The following is a 25779-nucleotide window of genomic DNA, read 5'->3' on the forward strand; positions in this document are numbered from 1 at the left end:
CTAGTGGGCAATATGAGCAGTGCCCATATATGTGATGCAGTAACAGAAATTGGTGCCAGAAGGTCATTTTAAAGAGTCATTCCTCAACACCTGCACTCATTTTTGGCAATTCTTTGTTATCTACGCTGGCTCCAGAAAACTGATCTATGAATCCAGAAATGTACTTCTGCTTCTTGATCATCCATATTCTGTTCGTCCCTTCCATAAACTTAAACATGCTTCTTCAAATTTTGAGCTAACCGTTATAAATAATTTCCAGTTGTCAAAAAATGTGCTTTTTAAAAAAAGGCTTACGAAGCATTGCCTGTGTACACATTGTGTGTTTACTAATTGCTGAATCGATCCCATAAATACTGTTTAACGAATGACAAAAAATACTAGCAGTAGGGAAGTTAGGGAAGGAAAATACCAACTCATCGTTCTGATTTGCCATAAAGTTGCACTTGACTGAGCAAGGAACTTCTGTGCGATTTAAGAACTAAAGCATCCAGGATGTTGACGTTTCAGGTCTGTGACCTTTCATCAGAACTGAGAAAAGTTAGAAATCACAGAATCATAAAACTGTTGCAGCGTAGCAGGAGGCCATTTGGCCCATCGTGTCCACACTGGCTCTCTGAAAGAGCAATTCACGTAGTGTCGTCACCCTGCCTTTTCCCCATAACCTGCACATTCTTCCTTTTCATATAACTGTCTTATTCCTTTTGAATGCTTCAATTGAATCTGCCTCCACCACACTCTCAGGCAGTGCATTCCAGACCTTAACCACTTGCTGCGTGAAAAAGTTTTTCCTCGTGTCACTTTTGCTTCTCTTATCCATTACTTTAAATCTGTGGCCTCTTGGTCTCGATCCTTTCACGAGTGGGAACAGTTTCTCCCTATCTGATCTGTCCCTACCCCTCATGATTTTGAATACCTGTCAAATCACCTCTCGGCCTTCTCTTCTCCAAGGAAAAGAGTCCTAACTTCTCCAGTCCATCTACGTAACTGAAGTTCCTCCTCCCTGGAACCATTCTCGTTCATCTTTTCTGCACTCTCTCCAATGCCCTCACATCTTTTCTAAAGTGCAGCGCCCAGAACTGGACGCAATTCTCCAGCTGAGGCCGAACTAGTGTTTTATATAAGTTCAACATAATTTCGTTGTTCTTGTGCTCTGTGCCCCTATTAATAAATTCCAGGATACTCTGCACTTTATTAACTGCTCTCTCAACTTGTCCTGCCACCTTCAATGACTTATGCACATATACACCCAGATCCCTCTGCTTCTGCATTCCCTTTGGAATTCTACCCTGTATTTTATATTGTGTCTCCATGTTCTTCCTACCAAAATGAATCACTTCACGTTTTTCTGCATCGAACTTCATTTGCCATCTGTCTGCCCATTCCACCAACCTGTCTATGTCCTTTTGAAGTTCTACACCAATTCCCTCACTGTTCACAATGCTTCCAAGTTTTGTATCATCTGCAAACTTTGAAGTTGTGCCCTGTATACCAAGGTCTAGGTCATTAATATATATCAGGAAAAGCAAGAGTCCCAACACTGATTCCTATGGAACTCCACTGCAAACCTTCCTCCAGCCCGAAAAACATCCATTGAACACTACTCTTTGTTTCTTATCACTCAGCCAATTCCGTATCCATGTTGCTATCGTCCCTTTTATTCCATGAGCTAAACTTTGTTCATATGTCTGTTGTGTGGCACTGTATCAACCGCCTTTTGAATGTTCATGTACACTGCATCAACTGCATTGCCCTCACCAACCCTCTCCGTTCCCTCTTCAAAATAACTCCAGCAAGTTCGTTAAACATGATTTTCCCTCAAGAAATCCATGCTGGCTTTCTTTAATTAGCCTGCATTTGTCCATGTGATTATTAATTTTGTCCTGAATTATTCTTTTTAGAAGTTTCCCCACCACTGAAGTTAAACTGACTGGCCTGTAGTTGCTGTGCTTAGTTTTGCACCCTTTTGTGAATTGCGATTCTCTAGTCCTCAGGCATCACCCCCGAGTCTAAGGAAAACCGAAAAAATTACGGCCAGTTCCTCCACGATTCTGATGTAATAGATTTTGAGCAAGTGAAAGGGGGGAGGGAGGAAACCAGAACAAAAGGGAAGGTCTGTGATCGGGTGGAGAACAGGACAGATTAAATGACAAAAGGTTTCATGCTACACAGCCAAAAGGACTGGTAATGGGACAGGTCAAGAAACGAAAGCTGTGTCTAGATGAGGTGTGCATGGTAGGATAGCAGCCATCCAAACGCAAAGAAAGAAGCCAGGGGGATAAAACGGAAACAGCAAAAAAAAATGAAATAAAATGGGTGCAGAGATCATGATCTAAAATTATTGAACTCAATAATAAAAGCACAAAATAACAAATAACAAAATAACAAAAACTCAATAATCAATAAGAAGATGCTGGAAATCTGAAGTAAAAACAAAGTGCTGGAAATACTGAGCAGGTCAGGCAGCATCTGTGGAGAGAGCAGAGTTAATGTTTCAGGCCTGTGACCTTTTATCAGAATTGGCAACGGTTAGAAAAGAATTAGGTTTTAAGCAAGTGAAGGGGGTGATTTGTTCTCTTCCCCACCAAACGAGAAAGTGTGTGATAGGACAGAGGGCAGGAGAAATTAAATAACAAAGCTGTCATGGGACAAAAGCAAAGAGAGTGTTAATGGCAGAATAATGAACAGCTCTGTCCACATGAAAAACAGGCACATGGTTAAAAAATAAAATAAAAAATAGAAAAATATTTTTTTTAAAAGGCCAGTTATGCTCTGAAATTGTTGAACTCAAGGTTGAGTCTGCAAGACTGTAGAGTGCCTAATCTAAAGATCAGGTGCTGCTCCTGGAACTTGCGTTGATGTTCACTGGAACACTGCAGCAGGCCAAGGACAGAAATGTGAGCATGAGAAAGGGGGGGCAGTGTTGAAATGGCAAGCAACCAGAAGCTCAGGGTCAGGATTTAGGACTGTGCTTTTGGTCTCCCCAAAGTGGAGGTGACCACATTGTGAGCAGTGAATACAGTATACTAAATTGAAGGAAGTACAAGTAAATCGCTGCTTTACCTGCAAGGAGTGTTTGGGCCTTAGATGGTGAAGAGAGAGGAGGTAAAAAGAAAGATATTACACCTCCTGCGATTGCATGGGAAGGTGCCTTGGGAAAGGGACGAGGTGTCGGGGGGTGATGGAGGGAGCGGATCAGGGTTTCACGGAGGGAACAATCCCTTCAGAATGCTGACGGGAGGGGGAGGGAAGATGTGTTTGGTGCTGGAGGTAGCGGAAATGGCGGCATGTGGAGGCTGGTGGGGTGGAAAGTGAGGATAAGGGGAACCCTATTGTGGATCTGGGAGCAAGGGGAAGGGTGAAGGCCGAAGTGTGGGAAATAGGTCGGACACAGTTGAGACCCTTTCAACCGCAGTGGAGGGGTGGTGGGTGGGGGGTGAATCCTCGGTTGAAGAAAAAGGAAGACATGTCAGAAGCGCTGTTGTGGAAGTTGCATCATCAGAACAGATCCATCGGAGACAGAGAAACTGGGAGAATGGGATGGAGTCCTTCCAGGAAACGGTGTGAGGAAGTGCAGTCAAGGTAGCCGTGGGAGTTGGTGGGCTTATAATGAATATTAGTAGTCAGCCTATCCCCAGAGATGGAGACAGAGAGGTCAAGGGAGGGAAAGGAAGAGTCTGAAATGGACAATGTGAAGGTGAGAGAAGGCTGGAAATTGGAAGCAAAGTCGATGAAATTTTGCAGTTCAGGACGAGAGCAGGAAGCGGCACCAATACAGTCATCAATGTACTGGAAAAAGAGGTGAGGGAGGGGGTCTGAGTAGAACTGGATCAGGAATGTTCCACATATCCCACAGAAAGATAGACATAACTAGGACCCGTGGGTACCTATAGCAACACCTTTTATTTGGAGGAAGGATAAAAGATCAGAGACCTAAAATATTAACTCTTTCTCTTTCCACAGATGCTGCTTTACCTGCTGAGTGTTTCCAGCATTTTCTGTTTTTATTTGATTTCCCACATCTGCAGTACTTTGCTTTTGTATCCAAGATGTTCCTCAGATCCTGCACAAAAGCTTCTCTATCCAGCATATAATGGTGGTGGTAATCTGTCTTGTTTTTTAGCAGTATCATACCTGGTCCAGATTTGCCTCAATCTTGACTGCTCCTGCAAATGTTTATAGAGGTGGAATTAGTTGGTTGTTAGCCAACCAGCATATTGTCTTTCAGATTCTTGAAGTTGCAATTCACTGGCTGTAAGTGCTTTGGGACATCCTGAGGTTGTGAAAGGTATGTGAATGCAAGTCTTTTTACCTTCATCCACCATTTTGGTCATTTCCTCAAAGTGCCCAATGAAATTCGTGAGGCCGGACTTAAACCTCCTAAAGTCATTCTGTGAATCCCTAATGAACAATGAATACTGCAAGTGATTCAGTAGCTCATTGAGGTCCAAGTGATCATAAATCTCTTGCTTCCCAACAGTGTCCCTCAACCAATAAAATACTCGATGGGCCTATGATAATAAAAGTTCTGATTTCTTCCCCTTTTTAAAAAAAAAATGGCATCACCTGCCAATCCAAAGGAACCAACTAGATTTCAGTGAGCTGTTGAATACTTGAGCAAGTAACTTGCATATAACCTCAACTTCCCTCCACATTTGGAGGTAAATGCCATTGATTCCTGCAGTACTATAAGCTTAAATCAGAGCTAAAACTATTTCTGCAGTACTAATATTAAAGTAACTTTATGGAATGTAAGCTGATGATTAATAACAGATTGTGCTTACTTAGATTTTAGTCCTCAAGTTTCATATCTTAAAATTTCGTCGGTAGAAGTAATTGCAGAAATTTTACAGTATTTGTTGTAGAAACTGTGCAGTGGATTAGTAAAACAATTGTAGACTTTTGGCTTTACAGCTTGTTATGAGTCATTGTGTTTCATATCATTAGGAGAAACTGTTTTGTGTACATAGATCCAGAAAAAACATTATTTGGGTTGCAAGTTGGGATTTGGTAGAAATTAGCTAATACCTGCATTGTTTTACTGTGGATTTCCTTCACTCAAAGAGTTGTGAATCTTTGGGATTCTGTTGGAATCCCAGAGGGTTGTGAATGCTCCATCATTGAATATTTAAGGCTGGGATAGACAGATTTTTGGTCTCTCTCGGAATCGAGGGATATGGTGAGCAGGCATGAAAGTGGAGTTTAATCCTAAAATCAGCCATAATCATTTTGAACGGCAAAGCAGGCTCAATGGGCCATATGGTCTACTCCTGCTCCTAGTTCTTGTGTTCTTGACTACTTTCCAATTGCCTCCTCTCTATATAATTAGTGTGATCCATGCTATCTGTATTTCTGATTGTCTGCTTCATTAGGCCTGGCCTAAATACCCTTGATGATATAACATATTGCTGTTCGTTTTCCACAAAGAGCTAACCGGAAGATACTTTGCAATCTGTGTTAAATGAACAGCTAGCATCTCATTCCTTTGTCCACAGTGTTCCTTTCATGCCAGTGGCCTGAAATGCAAACAGATTCCTAAGCACATGTGAAATACTGACCAGTTTTAGGATATTTTACGATTGATTTATGAGGAGCTAATGGCAGTGCGATAGGTTAAGTTGCGAGAGTTTTAATGTTTTTATTAGCTCGTTTCAGTAGTTTGTGTAAATGATCTATGTTACATCTGTAATTCTGCTTACTTGAGACATTTCTTAGACCATAGTTACCACTTTTGAGGCAATCAGTAAAATTGTAAACTGATTGTCTTTGTGATGTACTCCTTTCATTATTTAAAATGCACAACTTCATAGATTTAAAAACAAACTTTGTGTGAATGTATAGATGTGTTTTGATAGCTGGAAAGTGTAGATTGATGAGTTGACAGATCCAAATCGATATAAGTTCAAACAAAAATAGTTCCAGAACTATTTATTTATATGGCAGAAAATATAAGGTCACTGAAAACAAATATAGTTGAGCTGCAGAGGATTAAGTTCGAGGAAACACTTAAAAATTCCCATATATTTTAGCATGCCATTTGACTTTGTAATGGATTATGCTTCATTCCTATTTTTTGGTTTGTATTTTTACTGTAATCAGTTACTGTACAATACAAACAATACTTTAAGTCATCTGAATTCCAAACATTTCAAAAATTTATGTAGGAAAAAAACTTTGCTGTGTAAATTTCAAATGTTCTGTAATAATTAGTCAAAATATGTAGCCTTAAAATTTGATGTTTTGTGCTTTAAAAATGTATTTTGGTGGCAAACATTTTTCCAAATTACAACTTAAATTCCCAGTCAAGGACTGAAATGTTGGGCTGTATTTTATGTTAGGCGGCGGCCGTAAAAAAAAATGGTGACCCACATGCGTGGGCTTTATTCCGTGGAGCCGCCGCAATATTAAACGCGGCAACTGCCCCCCCCCCTCCAGATGACGTGCAGGGGGCAGGCAGTCTGTCGCCACTGTGCAGGCACCGACGGCATTTGTAAAGGGCTTCCAGCTAAAGGCCTGGTCAGGTCGGGAAAAAGAACCAGACCCGAACCCGACCGATCCACAGTGGACCCGAGCCGGAACTGGTCCGAGTCCCTCTAATTTCACTGAGCCCGACCCCGATTCGACCCAACTCGAACCCGACCCAACCATCCCTTTACTTACCTTCTGACTGGGAAGCTCCACGAAGCTGCAGCGCATGCGTGATGGCGTCATAGTGATGTCACTCGCTCACTGCGCAGACTCCGTTTCGTCCCAGACTCCCAGCTCCGTTTCCTTTTTATTTTTAATACTTAGCAGAAAAGCACTTAGCCTGTGTGTCCGAACCAACCCGGCCCGAGCTCGAAAGCCAGACCCGACCCGAGCTCGAAAGCCAGACCCGACTCGAACTCGACACACGTCGTCTGGTCCCGTCAGGTTCGCGTCGGATAGCAGGCCTTTACTTCCAGCCCTTACATTAAATTTAAATTTGTAAAGGAATATGCACTTTAGATTTAATGTAAAAAATTAAAGAAATGTTTCTATCCCTTCTCCCATCCCCCCCAATATCCATTTAGTTCATTTCTTGCCCTCTTCTCCCCCCGCCCCCCAAAATACTTACTTGTGTACCTGACCTTCTCCCCGCCCCCCCCCCCCAACCACCCAAAGTTCATTAACTTTTACCTTCAACCCCTTCCCACCATCCCCTTCACCAGTCAGAATAGATTTTCTCTGCTTCTCGCTCCCCCCACCCCCAGCCCCTGCACTGAAATACTTACCTGCTCCTCCCTCCCCACCATTGTCCCGCATTGGATCTCTTTAATGGAGATCCGAAGGCGCAGCAGTGCCAGCCACTGTCACCAATATGGCGCCAGAGCATACGGCAGGAGCGGGTAAGTATTTAATTCATTGATTAGCATTTTTTTTGACTATAGTAATGTTGGTCCTGTCGCCGACGGCGGGGGGGTCACCATGAGGCTTCGCCGCTGCCGGCAATATGGGGTCAGCCCTTCCCGGTGTCAAGGCCCATGGTGGGCCAGTCCCAGAGGCATCTTCCGGCCCCCCTCCCTACCCCCCCCACCATGACCCCTGATGTCGGGGGACCTGTAAAATCCAGCCCGTTTTGTTTGATCGAATAGAAAGACTTCTCATTCAGATGCAATCGATGAGTAATTGGTAGCACAATGCAATGGATGGTACTCTAGTGTGTAGTTTTCACCTTGACCACGTCAAGAAATCAGTGGGATGAAAATCTGATGATTTGCTCTGCCAGTTACCACCCAGGTGGTGAAGGGTAAAATTACCCCATAGTGTAAGGAGCTCAAATACAGTGATTCTGTGAAATAACAAGAAATGGGGAATTCCCTAGATTTGAGAGCATGGATTGTTATCTTTGGCATTATTGGCTGCCCATTTTGCATCTTTTAGTGCACCTTCAGGCAACATTGCTCAAAATGCCATTGAATGTTGAGGGTTTCTTTTTGGAACATACAAGGGGTTCCATATCATAATTCAACATGTCTCTCATATGTACTTCCGATACTCCCAGCCTCCCACTGTCTGCACTTTACCAGCATGGGTCCGAGTCTAGTTTGCATAATTTTCATTCATGCTTCTCCATGTGAAACCATCCACAGACATATTATTTTGACCAGTCAGGTGTCTGACGCACAATGAAATCTGCTTTCAGGTCTCTAAAGATGGCTGCTGAGAAATCCACACAGATTGGATTTTTGTTTACCCCACACAGGGTATGCTCACTCTCGTGCATTTTCTAACGAGACAGTTCAGATGCAAGTTGGCAAGGGCCAAAGCTTGGGATGAGGGTTGGGGGAACACCTCTAAATGTGCACAGGGATACTACTGGAGTTTAGCCAGGTAAAACTGAAGCTTACCTGCTAAGTCATCAATTTGTAAGATTATCTGGATTTCCTGGATAGAATCCTACCGTCCAGGTCCTCTGGTCAACCACAGCAGTATAGTGTACTGCAAACATGCTTGGCTCAAGTATGGGTGTACCAAGTTATAGAGTCATCAGTTATATTGTTTTCGGACCAACTCAATCTCAGGATGATTCCACAACCCCACCTCCCATTCTTCAAGGAGAATAGTAACAAATTGATGATTAGGTGACTGATAGATACAGGTTTGAGCCCATACCAACCAGCCAGTGGATACCAAAAATCCTTACAAGTAGCATGGTATTCAGTAAAATTGATTGCATTGGCACCATCGATCTGAGCACAAATGGTTACCATCATAATCTGCCAAATAATAGATAATGGTTAATTATAAAGCAGCTGAAGACCCTTCCTCAGGAGGAGTATTCAAGGAAATGGGCACAAATCTGGTATTCCTCCTTGGGCAATATGCTGAGAAACTGCATAACATGCGTTAGACTAGTTCAGTCGTGATTTTTGACTAATTCAATAACACTAAGTTTCTCTTTATAGCGCACTAGATTGATCTGTCACAATCAGTGGAAACTGATAGACCTAGTTTAGAACATTCACACCTCAAAGCTATTGAGACAGGGGTTGGAGGTGTGGTGCGGGGGCGGAGTGCGTGGGTGCAGGCATGTGCAGTGAGTGAGTGAATGGGGAAGGAGGTGATGGGGAAGAGGAGGATGAGAAATTGTGACAAGTTTGCTGAGATTGCATTGTTAGACCAAAGCTCCAAATACCTAAGGGCATTTAATATTATAGTTTTCCAAAGGTTCAATGTCTTCCAAGCATATAAAGAAATTGAAACAAAAGGCACAACTAGCTCTGGAGCAATTTAAGACAATAATATAAAGCAAGCCAGTATGTGGAGGCTCTAAGAGTCCTTGGCCCCAAGTTGGAATACTGCCTAGATTTGTCAGTTGGTTTTCATGGATTTCCTCATGGCCACATTCCTATGGACCATCGACATGAAGGTGTGGGCTGATATTTGCAAGTCATCAGTTTCTCATCCTGAAACAGATTGAGCATTACAAGACCCATCAGGTTTCTCACCTTTAATGAGAGATTTTTGTAGTTGTCTGAAAGATGGGTTACTCTCCCAATACTAGACCCTAGAGCCTTAAACTGATCCTAAAATAGGAGAAATTTAAGATGGTCATAATATCACAGTGTGCCCCAAGTACTGGTTAGCTGTGATAGATCTAAAAGTATGTATTCCTCTTTAGTCTCCTGTTTGCACTCCAGATTTTCATAACCAATCTGTTCATGGTCATGGCACATTATCTGCAGATCTCTGTGTGTTGATTTGTATCTCCTGAACAAGAAGGGTTGTGGATCCTAGCAATAGATTATTTAGGAATTCAAAGCTTGATGGTAGTAGCCATTTTTTGTAGTTCTTGACTTTTTTTAATGTGATCACTTCAGCTAATCCTGCTCAGCAAATGGTCTCCCTGCACAATTTCCCTTTTCCAATCAATAAAAAATGACCGATCCTTGATCCTAGAGCGCTCAAAACCATAGGAAGACCACGTACTCAGTTCCTTGTGACGTAGATCTGGAAGACATTGCCTGAAAGGGTGATGGAAGTAGATTCAATGGTGACTTTCCAAATAGAATTGAATATATGGGGAAAACAATTACAATGCTATGGGGGAAAAGAGCAGGGGTGTGGGACCAATTGGATAGCTCTACCAAAAAGCCAGTACATGAATGATGGGCTGAATAGCCTGTTGTACTGTATCATACTATGATAGTTGATTGTGGTAGTAGATATACACTTGATCGATTGGAGCATCGATTTGAGGGAGCAGGGCTTGTTGCAGATGGATAATAGAGCAGAATGCTTGGTAAATCAAGCAATTGGAACTAATACAAAGAGAAACAGTATGTGATGCCTGGATAATACTACATTATCTACTACATCAACAAGCACGGGGGACTTGCTTCCATTGTGGTTGGTAAACTCTTGCGTGTCTGGATCAAGAGATAGCACTCTTTACTCAACATTTAGCTATATTATACAACATAGCGGCAGACATGCAATTGTTTCACAGTTCATCCTCAAATAGAAGGTCTACCATCTTGTACAGAAAACCCCATGCAGCAGGGCGAGAGTCATTCCACCTGTGCTTCCAAGAAGTGTCTCAATCAAGTTCTAATTGAGAACATTTATAAGCCTTCAGTACAAACCATTCTTCCCAAAATTATTAAACTTTGCTTCTCAGTTTGACTGAAATGCATAAGTTGTGCCTTTGACAGCTCTGTCCTGTGGGCTAAGCTAATAGTTACCTTGCAGAGTTTCACCCTCTTAAATTTGGTAACAATGCACTTAAAGCATCATAATATGATTAGGTAGAATCCACACAGATTTTGAAAATATTTGACAAATCTGTTAATTTTTTGAGGTGGTAACTAGCAGGATAGATAAGGGGGAAACCAGTGAATGTACTGTATTTGCATTTTCAAAAAAAATGGATAAGGTGTCACGCAAGGGTTTATTGGACAAAATTAGGGCTCATTGGAATATGGCTAATATATTAGCATGGATTTAGGATTGGTTAATGGGTGGAAAAAAAGAGTAGGAATAAATGAGTCATTTTTGGGTTGACAGACTGTAACTAGCAGGGTACCGCAAGGATCAGTGTTTGGGCCTCAGCTATTTGCAATCTATATCAGTGACTTAAGATGAGCGGAGTAAGTGTAATTTATCCTAGTTTGCTGATGATAAAAAGTTAGGCAGGAAGGTGAGCTATAAGGCAGATGCGAAAAGTCTTCAAAAGGATACAGATAGGTTAAGTGAGTGAGCAAGAACATGGCATTTGGAATATAATGCAGGGAAGTGTGAGGTTATCCACTTTGGAAGGAAAAATAGAAAAGCAGAATATTTTTTAAATGGTGAGAGACTTGACAATGTTGGTATTCAGAGGAACTTTGGTCCTTGTGCATGAACCACAGAAAGTTAACATGCAGGTACAGCATGCAATTAGGAAAACAAATGGTCTGTTGGCCTTTATTACAAAGGGATTGGAGTATAAGGGTAAGGAAATCTTACTGCAATTATACAGAGCCTTGGTGAGATCACACCTGGAATAATGCATACAGTTTTGATCTCCTTACCAAAGGAAGTGTGTACCAGCCTTTGAGGGAGTGCAAAAGTAGGTTCACTGGACAGATTCCTGGAATGAGGGGATTGTCCTATAAAGAGGGATTCATTAGGCTGGGATTATATTCCCTTGAATTTAGAAGAATGAGAGGGGATCTCACTGGAACATGTGATGGAAACCACACCTGTCAAATGGAAACATATTAAATTCGTCATATGGAACACTATTTGAACATTTACTGGATATGGAACATAATTTGTTTAAAAGGACCACCGAGACAGTTGCCTAGAGAGACAATGAGTCATTGTCATGAGTCATTGTCATGAGTCATTGTCATGAGTCAATTTGAGTGCTCCCTGATTCAATTAGCCAGATGTGTTTTGTCAATAGTAATGATCAAAAGACATTGAGAGTCATTGTCTGTGTAAGAGCCAGCACTCTTTCTCTCTCCCCCCTCCCCCCCCCCCACTGAGTGTGTCTAGTAAGCTTTGAAGAATGAACAAACTCAGGTGATGCTGTGTCAAATGAAGAGCTAGTCACATGACTAATCTGCTGGCCAACCTGGGAATTGATTGAATTGTGTATCACAGAAAACTTTTTGAAACCGATGCAGTTTTGAAGACCAAAGAGAAGCAAGGTCTCTCTCTCTCTCTCTCTCTCTCTCACACACTCACGTAAAGTTCCAGGGACCCACAGAAGCAACTTAAGCATCAAGACAGAAGACCCCTGCAGCCTTCTGGTACCAGCGAAACAAGTTTGGAAGTGTGCACTGGGCCCCAATGAGAACTACAACACTTAACTTCAATCAAAGACTTCACAGCAAAACCAAAAACAGTAACTAAATTCCATCTACTACTTCAAACCTCCCCCCTTTAATTCTTTCTCCTCCTCTATCTATTTGTGTGTTTATCGCATATGCATGGCTAGCATGTTGCCTCTATTTTTAGTAGTTTTAACTGAGTTAGTGTTGAGGTTAATAAACTTACACCTTTCTCGTTTAAACCTGATAAAGCCGGTCTGATTCGTTCCTTTACAATTACAGTTTGAGAGCAGTGAGCAAGAATTCACTGAGGGGAAGCTAAAGATGCTGTTTTCAAAGTTAAACCCTGTTATGGCCAAATCAGGAAAGGGCGAGTGGGGAGCATGAGACCCCTTCCTCACCTGGTCGAAACAAACATAACATTCTTAAGGGGTAAGGTAGATACTGGGGAATCTAGAACTAAGGGTCAGAATAAGGTATCAGCTATTTAGGACTGAGATTAGGAGAAATTTCTTCACTCAATACCTTGTCGATCTTTGGCGTTCTCTACCCCAGAGGACTGTGGGTGCTCAGTCTTTGAATATATTCCAGATAGAGATCAATAGATTTTTGGATACTAAGGACATTAAGGGATATGGGAATAGTGGGAGGAGATGGAGTTGAGGGAGAAGCTCAACCATGATCATATTGAATGCCGGAGCTGGCTCCAAGGGCATAAAGCCTAGTCTTGCTCCTATTTCTAATGTTCTTCTATTGTATGTTCCCATGATGTATGGAGGGTGTAGAATGAATCAGAATGATGGATACATTGTCTGGTAGGGTTGCCTTCAATTTTGAATGATTTGCACGTTTCACACAACACAATTCTCTCATCCATCCCTGCAGATTTAGTTGGTTGGTATTTGAAGAATGCCTTCCATTTGGAGATAGTAAAACACCATGTTAGGGAGGTAATCATTCTTGCTTTTGGTCTATAACCTTTTGATTTCCCTTAAGCTGTTCTTTTTCCATTTTTCTGTATTCTGTCAATAAGTACTTTATTCACTACTCTTCTAAACATTCCAGTCTTATGTCTTGCAAGGTTCAATTAAGCTATCCCACACAATGCGCTGAATCTTAACTCTCAAAAACGGGTGGGTTCGTGTCAGGACAGAGGTTAAAATTCATAAACAAATCTGAAACAAGAACCCAACATGCTCGAACCCACACACTTTCAGTTTTAGTGGAGGCTGGTTGAGGGGTGGGCAATTAATCTGCTTGCATGAAGCGGGTTGGCCATTTAATTATTAAGATGAGGCCACTAGACTTCATTCAAAAAATATTAATTCAAGGGATATGGACCTCACTGGCAATGCATTTATTGTTCTTGAGAAGGTAGTGGGAAGCTGCTGCCGTGAACCGCTAAAGTCTATACGATGATGTTACTCCCACAGTGCTGTGAGGTAGGGAGTTCCAGGAATTTGACCCAATGACTATGAAGGAACGGCAATATATTTCCAAGTCAGGATGGTGTGTGACTTGGAGTGGAACTTATAGGTGGTGGCATTACAGGTGGACCTGCTGCCCTTGTCCTTTTAGGTAGTAGAGCTCACTGGTTTGGGAGATACTGTCAAAGAAGCCTTGCCAAGTTGCTGCAGTGCATCTTGCAGATGGTACACACTGCAACCATGGTGTGTCAATGGTGGAGGGAGTGGATGTTTAAGGTAGTTGGGATGCCAGTCAAGCAGGTTGCTTTGTGCTGGATGGTGTCAAACTTGAGTGTTGTTGAAGATGCACTCATCCAGGCAGTTGGAGAGGACTCCATCACACCCCTGATTTATGACTTGCCGATGTTTGAAAGGTTTTGGAGAGTCAGAAGGTGAGTAACTCAGCTGCAGAGTTCCCAGCTTCTGACCTACTCTTGGAGCCACATTATTTATGTGACTGTCCAATTAAGTATCTGGTCAATGGTGACCCACCCAGCATGTTGATGGTGGGGAATTCAGCAAGGGTAGTGCCGTTGAACATCAAGGAGCTGCTGGTTAGACTCTAACTTGTTGGAAATGGTCATTGTGTGGCACTTAGGTGGGAACTAACGTTCATGCCCCACATCAGCCCAACTTGAATGTTGTCCAGGTCTTGCTGCATGCAGGCCACAGACTGCTTCATTATCTGAGGAGTTGCCAATGGAACTGAATATTGCACAATCATCAACAAACATCGCGCTTCTGACATTATGTTGGAGGAAAGGTTATTGATGACACAGCTGAAGGTGGTTGGGCCAAGGACACTATCTGAGGAATTTCTTCAGCAATGTCCTGGTGCTGAGGTGATTGGCCGCCAACAACAACAACAATCTTCCTTTGTGCTAGGTATGACTCCAGCTACTGGAGAGTTTTCCCATTGATTTCAAGTTTACTCTGGCTCCTTGATACCACACTCAGTTAAATGCCGCCTTGATGTTGAGGACAGTCGCCCTCATCTCACCTCTGGAATTCAGCTCTTTTGTCTACATTTGGACCAAGGCTGTGAAGACACCAGTTTGAAATCATTCTAAATTTAACTCATTTCAGCTATGTTTCCCAGGCCTTGGGAAACCCTTCAACTGAAAGGAGATGAGAAGAGCTGAATCAATGTGGTAAGTGCCTATACGCACCACTGCTTGTGGGCTAGCAGGAGCAGGAGACCACACCCCCCACACCACCACCACCCCCCCCACACCACCACCACCCCCCCCCCCCCCAAATGCCACATCCCCACCCCAAAAGAAAAGCTTGGGAACACATTTGCTGATTGTAGTATCCCCAGCACCCTAGGGACTGAACTTGGGACGTTACTGATCATTGTCCACTGAAACATCAGAGATTGTAAAATTTTTAAAAATTGCACTTACCTGGAGGGAGGAGGGAGTGGTAGTGGCAGCAGCAGCGGACCTGTGAGGAACCTACCTCTACATGCTGAAGTTTGGGGGAAAAAAACTGTGACATCACAGGAAAGCGGTGAGTTGATTGGCTGATGAGTATTTGCTGCTTCGGGGTTAAGTGTAAACAGCTGGGAGTTTAAAAACATTAAAAATATTAGATATTAATCACAAGTAACAAGTGGGTAGCTGGTAAGTCTTATCTTTTATTTTTAAATAAGGTTTATTACTATTGGTGTGGCTGTTATTACTACTATTGTTAGCATTTTTGTATTGGTAGAGTATATTAATAGTGGTAAAGTAGATTAGTATTGGTAAAGTTTAGTATTAACAGTAGAAAGGTTATTATTACTATTAGTAGGGTTATTAGTAGTAGCAGGGTTTATTTGAAGTACCAAGGTTTGTTATCTAAAGATAGAGGAATAGCAGGGCTGATCCAACTTCAGTGCACATCCTGTGCTATGTGGGAACTTTAGGGCACTTCTCAAGTTCTGGATAACCCTATGTGCAGGAAATTGTCGTCAGTTCCAGCAGCTTGAGCTCCGGGTTGCGGAACATGAGCAGCAGCTGGCATCACTGCTGCGCATCTGTGAGGATGAGAGCTTCATGGATAGCACATTTATAGATCTGGTCACCCCACAGCTTGAGAGTATGTAGGCAGAGAGGGAATGGCTGACCACCAGACAGTCAAGAAGAAACAGGCAGGTAATGCAAGAGACCCCTGAATGCGTCTCACTGTTCAACAGGTATTCAGTTCTGAATAATGAGGAAAGTGATGGTTCATCTGGGGAGTGCAGCCAGAGCTAAGGCCATGGCACCACGGGTGGCTCAGCTGCACAGGGGGGCACAAGGAAGACTGGAAGAGCGATAGTGATAGGAGATACGATAGCCAGGGGAACAAACAGGTGTTTCTGTGGCCGCAGACATGAATCCAGGATGGTATGTTGCCTCCCTGGTGCCAAAGTCAAGGATGGCACTGAATGGCAGCAGAGCACTCTGAGGGCTGAGGGTGAACAGCCAGCAGTCATGGTCCACATTGGTACCTACAACATAGGTAGAAAGAGGGATGTGGTCCTGCAGAAAGAGGTTACTGATCTAGATAAGAAATTAGCAAGCAGGACCTCAAAAGTAGTAATCTCTGGATTACTTCCAGTATGATGCGCAAGTGAGTAACGAAATAGGAGGATAGTGGAGATGAATGCATGGCTGGAAAGGTGATGCAGGAGAAAGGGCTTTAGATTCCTGGGACACTGGGACCAGTTCTGGAGAAGGTGGGATCTGTACATGCCAGACGGGTTGCATCTAAACCGGCTGGGACAAATTTCCTTGCGTGGTGATTTGCTAGTGCTATTGGGGAGGGTTTAAACTCACTTGGCAGGGGTGTGAGAACCAGGAGGAAATATCAGAGAGGACTACCAAGGTGCACAGAATACTGGGAGAGATAGATAGCACTACAGTAGAGAATAGAAAGTTATTAGGTAGGGTCTGAGTAAGGGAGAAAGTAATAAAGTCTGAATCAGGGTTAATGTGCATGTATGTGAATGCATGGAGTGTTAATAAGATTGGTGAGTTACAGGTGCCGATTGACTTGTGGAAATATGATGTGGCTATAACAGAGACCTGGCTCAAAGAAGGGCAGGACTAGGTATTGAATGTTCCTGTATACAAGGTGTTTAGAAAAGAAAGGAAAGGGAAAATAGGGGAGGCGTGATGGTATTGATTAAGGAGAGCATTGCAGTGCTGGAAAAAAAGGAGGTTCCAGAGGGATCAAGGACAGAATCAATTTGGCTAGAGCTAATGAACAAAAAAGGTGCAGTTACATTGCTCGGTATTGTCTATAGGCCACCAACTGGTGGGAAGGATGTGGAGGAACAAATTTTCGAGGAAATTAGAGAGGTGCACAAATTAGAGAATAGTTATAATGGGAGACTTCAATTATGCAAACATAGAGTGGGACAATAGTAGTGTGAAGTGCAGTGAGGGGCAAGAGTTCCGAGAGTGTGTTCAGGAAAATTTTCTACAGTATGTTTCAAGTCCAATGAGAAAGTAGGCACTGCTAGACCTGGTTCTTGGGAATGAGTCGGGTCAAGTATCAGTAGGACATCATTTCGGGGGCAGTGATCATTATATCATAAGGTTTAGGCTGACTATGGAAAAGGACAAAGAGCAATCCAGAGTAAGAATAATTATCTGGGGGAAAGCCAACTTCATTGGGATAAGAACAAAGCTGGGATGAATAAATTGGAGTCAAAAGTTGACAGGAAAAACAGTAGCTGAATAATGGGCTACCTTCAAAGAAGAAATCGTTCAGGTACAGTCAAGGTATGTTCCCTCGAAGGGGAAAGGTAGGGTATACAAATCCAGATCTCTCTGGATGACAAGAGAGGTAGAGATTAAGATAAAGAAGAAAAAGTGTGCTTATGACAGATGCCAGGTAGAAAATACCCATTGATAACCAGGCTGAATATAGAAGGCCCAGAGGGGTAGTGAAAAAGCAAATAAGCAAAGAGAGAGCATGAAAAGAAACTGGCAGCTAACATTAAAGGAAATCCCAAAGTTTTCTGTAGACGTATAAATAATAAAAGAGCGGTAAAAGGTGGCGTTGAGCCAATTAGAAACCATAGAGGAGATGTACGCATGGAGGCAGAGGGCATAGCTGAGGTATTAAATGAATACTTTGCATCTGTCTTTGCCTGGGTTGCATCATCTTCTTTGGTAATGGTGAAAGAGGAGGTAATTCAGACACTAGAAGGGTTTAAAATTAATAAGGAGAAGGTATTAGATAGGCTGTCAGTACTTAAAGTGGATAAAGCACCAGGACCGGATGAGATGCATCCAAGGATACTGAGGGTGGAAATGGCAGAGGCACTGGCCAGAATTTTTCAGTCTTAGACTCTGGGTTGGTGCCAGGGGACTGGAGAATTGCAAACGTTACGCCCTTGTTCAAAAAAGGGTGTAAAGATAAGCCCAACAACTACAGGCCAGTTAGTTTAACTTCGGTGGAGGGGAAACTCCTAGAAAGAATAATTCAGGACAAAATTAAATGCCACATGGACAAATGAGGGTTAATTAAAGAAAGCCAGCATGGATTTCTTAAGGGAAAATCATGTTTAACTAACTTGCTGGAGTTTTTTGAGGAGCTAACAGAGAGGGTTGATGAGGGCAATGCAGTTGATGTGGTATACATGGACTTTCAAAAGGCTTTTGACACAATGCCACACAATATACTTGTGGGCAAACTTCAAATGGAATAATAGGGATGATAGCAACGTGGATACGAAATTGGCTTTTTTTCTATTCATTCATGGGATGTGAGCGTCGCTGGCTGGGCCAGCATTTATTGCCCATCCCTACTTGCCCTTGAGAAGGTGGTAGTGAGCTGCCTTTTTGAACCGCTGCAGTCCATGTGAGGTAGTTACACCCACAAATGCTGTTAGGAAGGGAGTTCCAGGATTTTGGCCCAGCGACAGTGAAGGAACAGCGATATAGTTCCAAGTCAGGATGGTGTGTGACTTGGAGGGGAACTTGCAAGTGGTGGTGCTCCCATGCGTTTGCTACCCTTGTTCCTCTAGTTGGTAGAGTTCACTGGTTTGGAAGGTGCTATCTAAGTAGCCTTGGTGCACTGCTGCAGTGCATCTTGTAGATGGTACACACTGCTGCCACTGTGCGTTGGTGGTGGAGGGAGTGAATGGCACCCCACCCACAAACAATCAAGCGGGCTGCTTTGTTCTGGATGGTGTCAAGTTTCTTGAGTGTTGTTGGAGCTGCACCCATCCAGGCAAGTGGAGAGTATTTCATCACATTCCTGATTATGCCTCGTAGATGGTGTAGATGGCTGAGTGACAGGAAACAGAGTCGTGGCTAATGGATGTTTTTCAGGCTGGAGGAAGGCTTGTAGTGGAGTTCCCCAGGGGTCAGTGTTGGGAACCCTTGCTTCTCCTGATATATATTAATGACCTAGACCTTAGTGTACAGAGCACAATTTCAAAGTTTGTGGATATTACGAAACTTGGAAGCATTGTGAACTGTGAGGAGGATGGTGGAGGACTGCAAAAGGACATAGACAAGTTGGTGGAATGGGCAGCTAGGTGGCAGGTGATGTTCAATGCAGAGAAATGTGAAATGGTTCATTTTGGTAGGAAGAACATGGAGAGACAATATAAAATCAAGGCTACAATTCTAAAGCAGGTGCAGGAGCACAGGGACCTGGATGTATTTGTGCATAAGTCATTGAAGGTGGCAGAACAGGTTGAGAGAACAGTTAATAAAGCAGAGTATCCTGAGCTTTATTAATAGGGGCATACAGTGCAAGAGCAAGGAAGTTATGTTGAACTTGTATAAGACACTAGTTTGCCCTCAGCTGGAGTATTGCATCCAGTTCTGGGCGCCATACATTTGGAAAGGTGTTGAGGGCGTTGGAGAGAGTGCAGAAAAGATTCACGAGAATGGTTCCACGTATGAAGAATTTCAGCTATGAAGATAGATTGGAGAAGTTAGGACTCTTTTCCTTGAAGAAGAGAGTACTGTTTTGCTTGGAGAAGAGAAGGCTGAGAGGTGATTTGATAGAGGTTTTCAAAATCATGAAGGGTCTGGGCAGAGTAGATAGGGAGAAACTGGTCCCACTCATGAAAGGATTGAGAATGAGAGGGCACAGATTTAAAGTCATGGGTAACAGAAGCAAAAGCGGCATGAAGAACATTTTCACGCAGCAGTGGTTAATGTGGTGCCTGAGTGTGTGGTGGAAGCAGGTTCAATTGAAGCATTCAAAAGGGAATTAGACTGTTACATGAAAAGGAAGAATGTGCAGGATTACGGGGAGAAGGCGGGGGAATGGCACGACGTAAATTGCTCTTTCGTTGAGCTGGTGGGCCGAATGGCCTCCTTTTGCACTGTAACAATTCTTAGAGTCTGAGATATCCATTTAAAACATGAGATACATCGAGATATGCATCTGCAAAAAGATTCAGTTTCATTTTTCTGGCTGATGGCATATATCATGGGCATGAAGAGATAATGGGTGAAAGAAGGGAAATAGAAGCTAATTACATGATTAATGAATAGATATTGTAGACATTTTATTTTAAAAAAAGAGAAGCCAACAACAAGATTATTTCAAGACTTTTGTGCTTTTAGGGATCATCAAAGTCAAGGTATATCTTTGTATGGAATCTGATGTGCAAAATAAAGTTGATACTGCATATTTGTATGTGTATTTATCCCTGATCTAATGACCGGAATTGAAGTGTACTAATAGAATTTTAAAAAGGGAAACAGACAATCAAATTACCTACAATATTAAATGTCGTAAAATGAAATGCTTTTTTTTTAATTCATCCATGGAATGTGGGCGTCGCTGGCTAGGCCAGCATTTATTGCCCATCCCTAATTGCCCTTGAGAAGGTGATGGTGAGCTGCTTTCTTGAACCACTGCAGTCCATGTGAGGTAGGTACACACGCAGTGCTGTTAGGAGGGGAGTTCGATGCCAGGTGGTCCGTCCAGTTTCATTCTTTTTTTATTGACTTTGTAGCAGTTAGATACAACTGAGTGGCTTGCTAGGCCATTTCAGAGGGCATGTCAGAGTCACCCACATTGTTATGGGTCAGGAGTCACATGTAGGCCAGACCAGGTAAGGACAGCAGATTTCCTTCCTGAAAGGACATTAGTGAACCAGATGGGTTTTTACAACCTTTTATAAAGGGTTGTAGGTTTAGTTGAGCCATTTGTACTCTTGCCTCCGAATCAGAAGATTCTGGATGTAAGGTCTGCTCTGAATTTGTGCACATAATCTAGACTGACATTTCTTTTGGATGAGTAGTTAAACTGAAACTTTGTCTGTGTTCCAGTGAAAATAAAAGATCCTGTGATTTTTATTTTTTGAAGAACCATGAGGTGCCCTGGTTAGAGTTCCTCCTTATTACAGTGCCACTAAAAACAAATGGGCTAATCACTTACTGTTTCTGAAATCTTTCTGTGCACTGATCGGTTTCCACGTTCACCTACATAGGAACAATGACTACACTTCAAAAGTATTTGATTAGCTGTAAGCTGTTTTGTGGTGTCCTGAGCATATGAAAGGCTGCCATATAAATGCAAGATTGAGTATGAAATCTAACAGCCAACCCTGCTTTCTATGTTAAGATTTATAGAACTGGCTTAGGCCAATTTGAGAGCAGATATTTGTTGCTTAATCCTTTTCTGCTGTATGATGTCACATTGGGGTGTGTGGTTGACAGTGAATTTGGACAGTAGTTTTTGTTCATAATGATAGGATCAATGCTATGTAAAATGTAATCTGCCCCTGCTTCAAAAATTTGAAAGAAAATGTGGTTGAAATAGTTTTGGGTGAAAGGAAACCTTTCCATATTATGGTCTCTGGTCTCTGATTCTGTAGCACTGTGGAGGACTACGTTGGAGTTGGGCAGTTAATGGGAGGAGGGGGGGCTCATCTTTATAGTGGGTTAAATGCTAGTTATTTTTTTCCATTTCTCATTGGAGAATTGCTTTGTTGGAGAATATATTGTGGCTTCAAATCCTACCCAACTCTCAGTTCAAACATGAAGGGCGGAGAACAAATTGTATGGAACATCAAAAGTGCTACATAAGGAAATGCTAAACTTGGGTAGTCAGTTGCACAGCTTTTTTGCATCTTGGTTATTAGTACTTTGCTAAGATTGAAGTATCATATTGTAACATGAAGATTATTAATACCAGAAACTTGAAGTGTAATTCTTTTTTATCTTTAGAGTATGGACAGTTTCATGTTAAAAATGTTGATGAAAGTAGTTTTGGAAATGTTGGCCTGGTAGTCATGTGGCCATAAATAAGAGTGGATTTCCCATGGTTTTGCTCATGTAACATTGAAAGGAATGTTGTTTTATAAGAACAGATGCATTCTACCATGTAATGTAAAATGTAATATTCTGTTTCAATGGTGGAGCTGTATTTCTGTTGACCTGTCCCCGCCACTGTCGTAACTATAGGCCACAAAGCCTAATTGCTCTAAATAGACACATGCTGATGGTGAAGGTAAGTTTTTAAGTTAGCAGATGTTGCTAAATTTTTAGGCCAGAAGAAAACTAAAATACAAGACGGCTGTTCTTACTCTTTATTTATTTATAGACACTAGATGCAAGACGAGATAGGTAGTTTGGGAAATGTGATTGAGTTGTTGAATACTTGTATTTTTCAGTTTAAATCAGGTGTGGCAAAATAGATGTCTACATTGTTCAGTGCAACAAATGTTCCCACTTATAGTACTTAAGATTCGATCTCATCAATTATGCATTTTACTGTTGTGTGGATGAAACTTGACATTGGGTAATACGTTTATACGCTTCAGAGATTTGCAGGCATAGGTGTTTGCACTACCCTTAGTATATGCTGTATATTCAAACTGTAAAGAACAATTTACTATGAACACAACTTGCAATTATGTAGCACTTTTAATATAAAGAAATGTCCCAAGCTGCTTCACAACTAGACATAAGAAAACAGACATCAGAACAGGAAGGAAGAAATTAGCAGAGGTAAGCAAGAGCATGGTCTAAGAAGTGAGTTTTGAGATAGATTTTAAAGTTGGAGAAAGATGGAAAAGTTTATGGAGGGAGTTCTTGAGGAGGACCAAGGCAGCAGGAAGGCTCAGCGCCAAAGACGGTGTAAAGGGAGGGCTGTTTAGCAGCAAAACGTGTTCACTGAATTATAACTGAAGGCTAGTGGCGTGAGCTAAATTAAGTTGCTTTGTTTACTTAATGTCCTTTCAATTGAATGGCATTTTTGTCGATTGGCTCAGCTACTCTAAAACGTGCAAGGATTTTAAGTGGCTGAATATTTGTGTGATAAATTATGTTTAATTGAAGCCTCACACATGATGTTTGAAACTTTAGAGCAAAATTAGAATTTCTAACTACATATTTGACAGTAGTTTTAACAAATTTATAACTTTATAAAATAATTTTAACTTTTTAACTTGTGCTCTGCATTTCAAAATAGAAGATCCAAGAATAACATTAAAACATAACCGGATAGGCATGCTTATGCCTACAAAGCCTGTTTCTTTTTAGCCATTAGAAAGGTTCTTGGAATTTGGCCTGATAAAGGTCTATTTGATACTCAAGTATAAACTGTTGCATTTAATAGCTATTGTGAATGTTCAGACAGAAAAAAAAAATCAGACAAGTTTGCATTCTTCTGTTTAATAATTGCTTGGACAAGTTTGAAGATATTAACCAAATCATCTTTCATTTTTAGGTTATTAAATTGAGAAAAGATGTAAAGAAAGCAAGAGCTTTAATCATCCGGAAACTAACAAGAAACATCGCCCAGCTGAAAGCAAAAAAGTTGGTATCTGAAGTGTCCCTTTTTATTTGTAGCTCAAAAGCCCTGATAGTAACATGGAGTTAGGGAGGACGTGGGAGAAACCCACCAAAGCCAGGGATGGAAATCCAGTGGCAGGAGGCTGCAGTTGGGAACCCAGCAATCGGGAGTAGATCATGTGGCAGACTGCAAATCGGGGCGGGGGGGGAAAGGGAGCTGTCGAACAGGGAGGGAGTGGCTGCAATCAACAGAAGGGAAGCCAAAGGCTTCCTTGAGGAATAGGGAGGAAGCATTCCTGCTCCTCTTAATCCACAAGGAGTGCTGTAGGAGCATGTGCCTTCTGAAACTGGCAGCTTTCATCTCCCTTTCAGGTTTCCTGAGCCTTGGGAAACTCGACAGGCTGCAATTAAATTTAAATCAGGCTCCCAACAGCTCTACACAAGTCTGACTTAAATATGTTAATGAGGTGTCACGCCTCTCTAAGGTGGGGCACTCGAATGGCATGCTATCTGCCGCTGTAAAAATAACAGCAAGCACGTACGCATCAGGTTGCGGACACATTCCCCATTGTTCAGCATTTAACCCTGCCTGTGGTGGGGGGTTTAATATCACCCCAGTGTGTCTGCTGCCTGTTTTAAGGGTCAAAAAGGTACCCTGTTGGGAAGTATGAAACACTGGTATTAAAGTTCCTGGAAACAGGAAAGTATTTTAAGTTGTCGACTGCTCCTTTTTACCAGGGGCAGGATTTTCGCCCTGTTTAGCAGCATCATCCCACCCCTGAGCCATTTTGGGGAAGGCTGGGTCAGGAGCAGAACGCCCGCAAGCAGTGGGTAGCTAGTTAAGCTCATTAAAATGCCAATTAAGGCCTTGGATATCAGCTGCATAGAGGCAGCTACCCAGCAACAGACTGGGGGACCCAACACTCCAGGATGCCTTTGAGGTTTCCCCTGCCTACCTGGCCACAGCTGCGGCCACAGACTGCCTTCCACAATGGTGAGCCGGCAGTTGCAGCCATTTTTTGCTTCAAAAATTTTAAAAGTGCTGAGAGGACCCAAAAAATGAAGGTGCCCTCTCTCTTCCTTATCTACAACGGCAAGCTGCAGTTCCTTCCATGCTGGCCCTTCAACTTTGAGAGCCCGCCTGCCGTCCTTAATTGGATGGCGAGCAAGCCCTCTGGCCACTATTTGACCAATACAGTGCAGGGTCGGGACCCCCATTTGACCCTGTCATTGGGGTTCTGCCCAAAATGCACAATCCTGCTCCAGGAATGCAATTGGATTTAAAAGATTTAACATTTTGAAGAAACAGAGAACTTGCATTTTTGTACATTTGCCTTTTGTGATCTCGGGACGACCTGAAGTCTTTTATAGCCAATGACGAACTTTTAATTGAACATGTAAGCTTTACATTTTAACTAACTTTTGCAGCTAAATTCCTGCAATATAAAACTGTTCTAGGTGAAAGTCAGCAATTTATCCGGATTATTAACAGCCAACCCATACTGTTTCCAGAAATTAATTTTATGATTCTTTCAAGATCCAATTCTGTGCCTCTTTCACTGTGTTAGCCATGGCTCAGTGGTAGCACTCGCACCTCTGTGTCAGAAGGCTGTGGATTCATATTCCTAGTCTAAGGACTTGAGCACAAAATCTAGACTGACATTTCAGTGCAGTACTGAATGAGTGCAGCACTGCTTGAAGGTGCAGTCTTTCAAATGAGACATTAAACTGAGGCCCCATTTGTCCCCTCTGGTCAGTGTGAATAATCCCATGGCACTATTTCGAAGTAGAGGGGTTCATCCTGGTGTCATGGCCAATTTTTGTCCCTCAACCAACAAATCATCCAATCATTATCACAATTTGTGGGACCTTGAAATTGCCTGCCATGTTTCCTACATTACAACGGTGACTACATTTTAAAAGTATGTCATTGGCTGTAAGGTGGGAGGGACCTTTTAACTTCTATATGCTGCATGCAACAGGCTTGTTGCACTTCGTGGTCCATTTAAGATTGACACGCAGCTGTGTATGCACACATCTTAAAGGGAGTGTTGCTTGTGTGGAGCACATTTCTGATTGCTGCACAGCCATGCATCCGCACAGCTTGGAGGGAACATTAGTCTCCATTCTCAACTGCCATTTGATAACATTAGGCAGTAAACTGACACAAATTCCCCTGGATTCAGATTGAGAGTTGTTCATTACAAATTGAGCCATACCTCAAGTACCACAACAAAACCTCAAAATGTTAAGGAAACTACGATGCTACAATACTTGTAGTAAAATGAA

At 42.3% G+C, this 25779-nt stretch overlaps 1 protein-coding gene across 5 annotated transcripts in view; it reads left to right on the forward strand.

The window, feature by feature from the left end:
* The window catches only part of srfbp1 (serum response factor binding protein 1), a 269448-nt gene that overhangs the window by 97745 nt on the left and 145924 nt on the right, over nucleotides 1–25779 (forward strand). For 2 of the 5 annotated variants that reach the window (XM_068029898.1, XM_068029899.1), the window contains exon 2: nucleotides 23426–23514. The exons of the other annotated variants lie outside the window; for them this stretch is intronic. In XM_068029898.1, the coding sequence (XP_067885999.1) occupies nucleotides 23426–23514 (89 nt within the window). The remainder of the gene's footprint in view (nucleotides 1–23425; nucleotides 23515–25779) is intronic. 5 annotated transcript variants of the gene reach the window in all.

The sequence above is a fragment of the Heterodontus francisci genome, chromosome 4 (genome assembly GCF_036365525.1).
Source record: "Heterodontus francisci isolate sHetFra1 chromosome 4, sHetFra1.hap1, whole genome shotgun sequence".
Lineage (NCBI taxonomy): Eukaryota > Metazoa > Chordata > Chondrichthyes > Heterodontiformes > Heterodontidae > Heterodontus > Heterodontus francisci.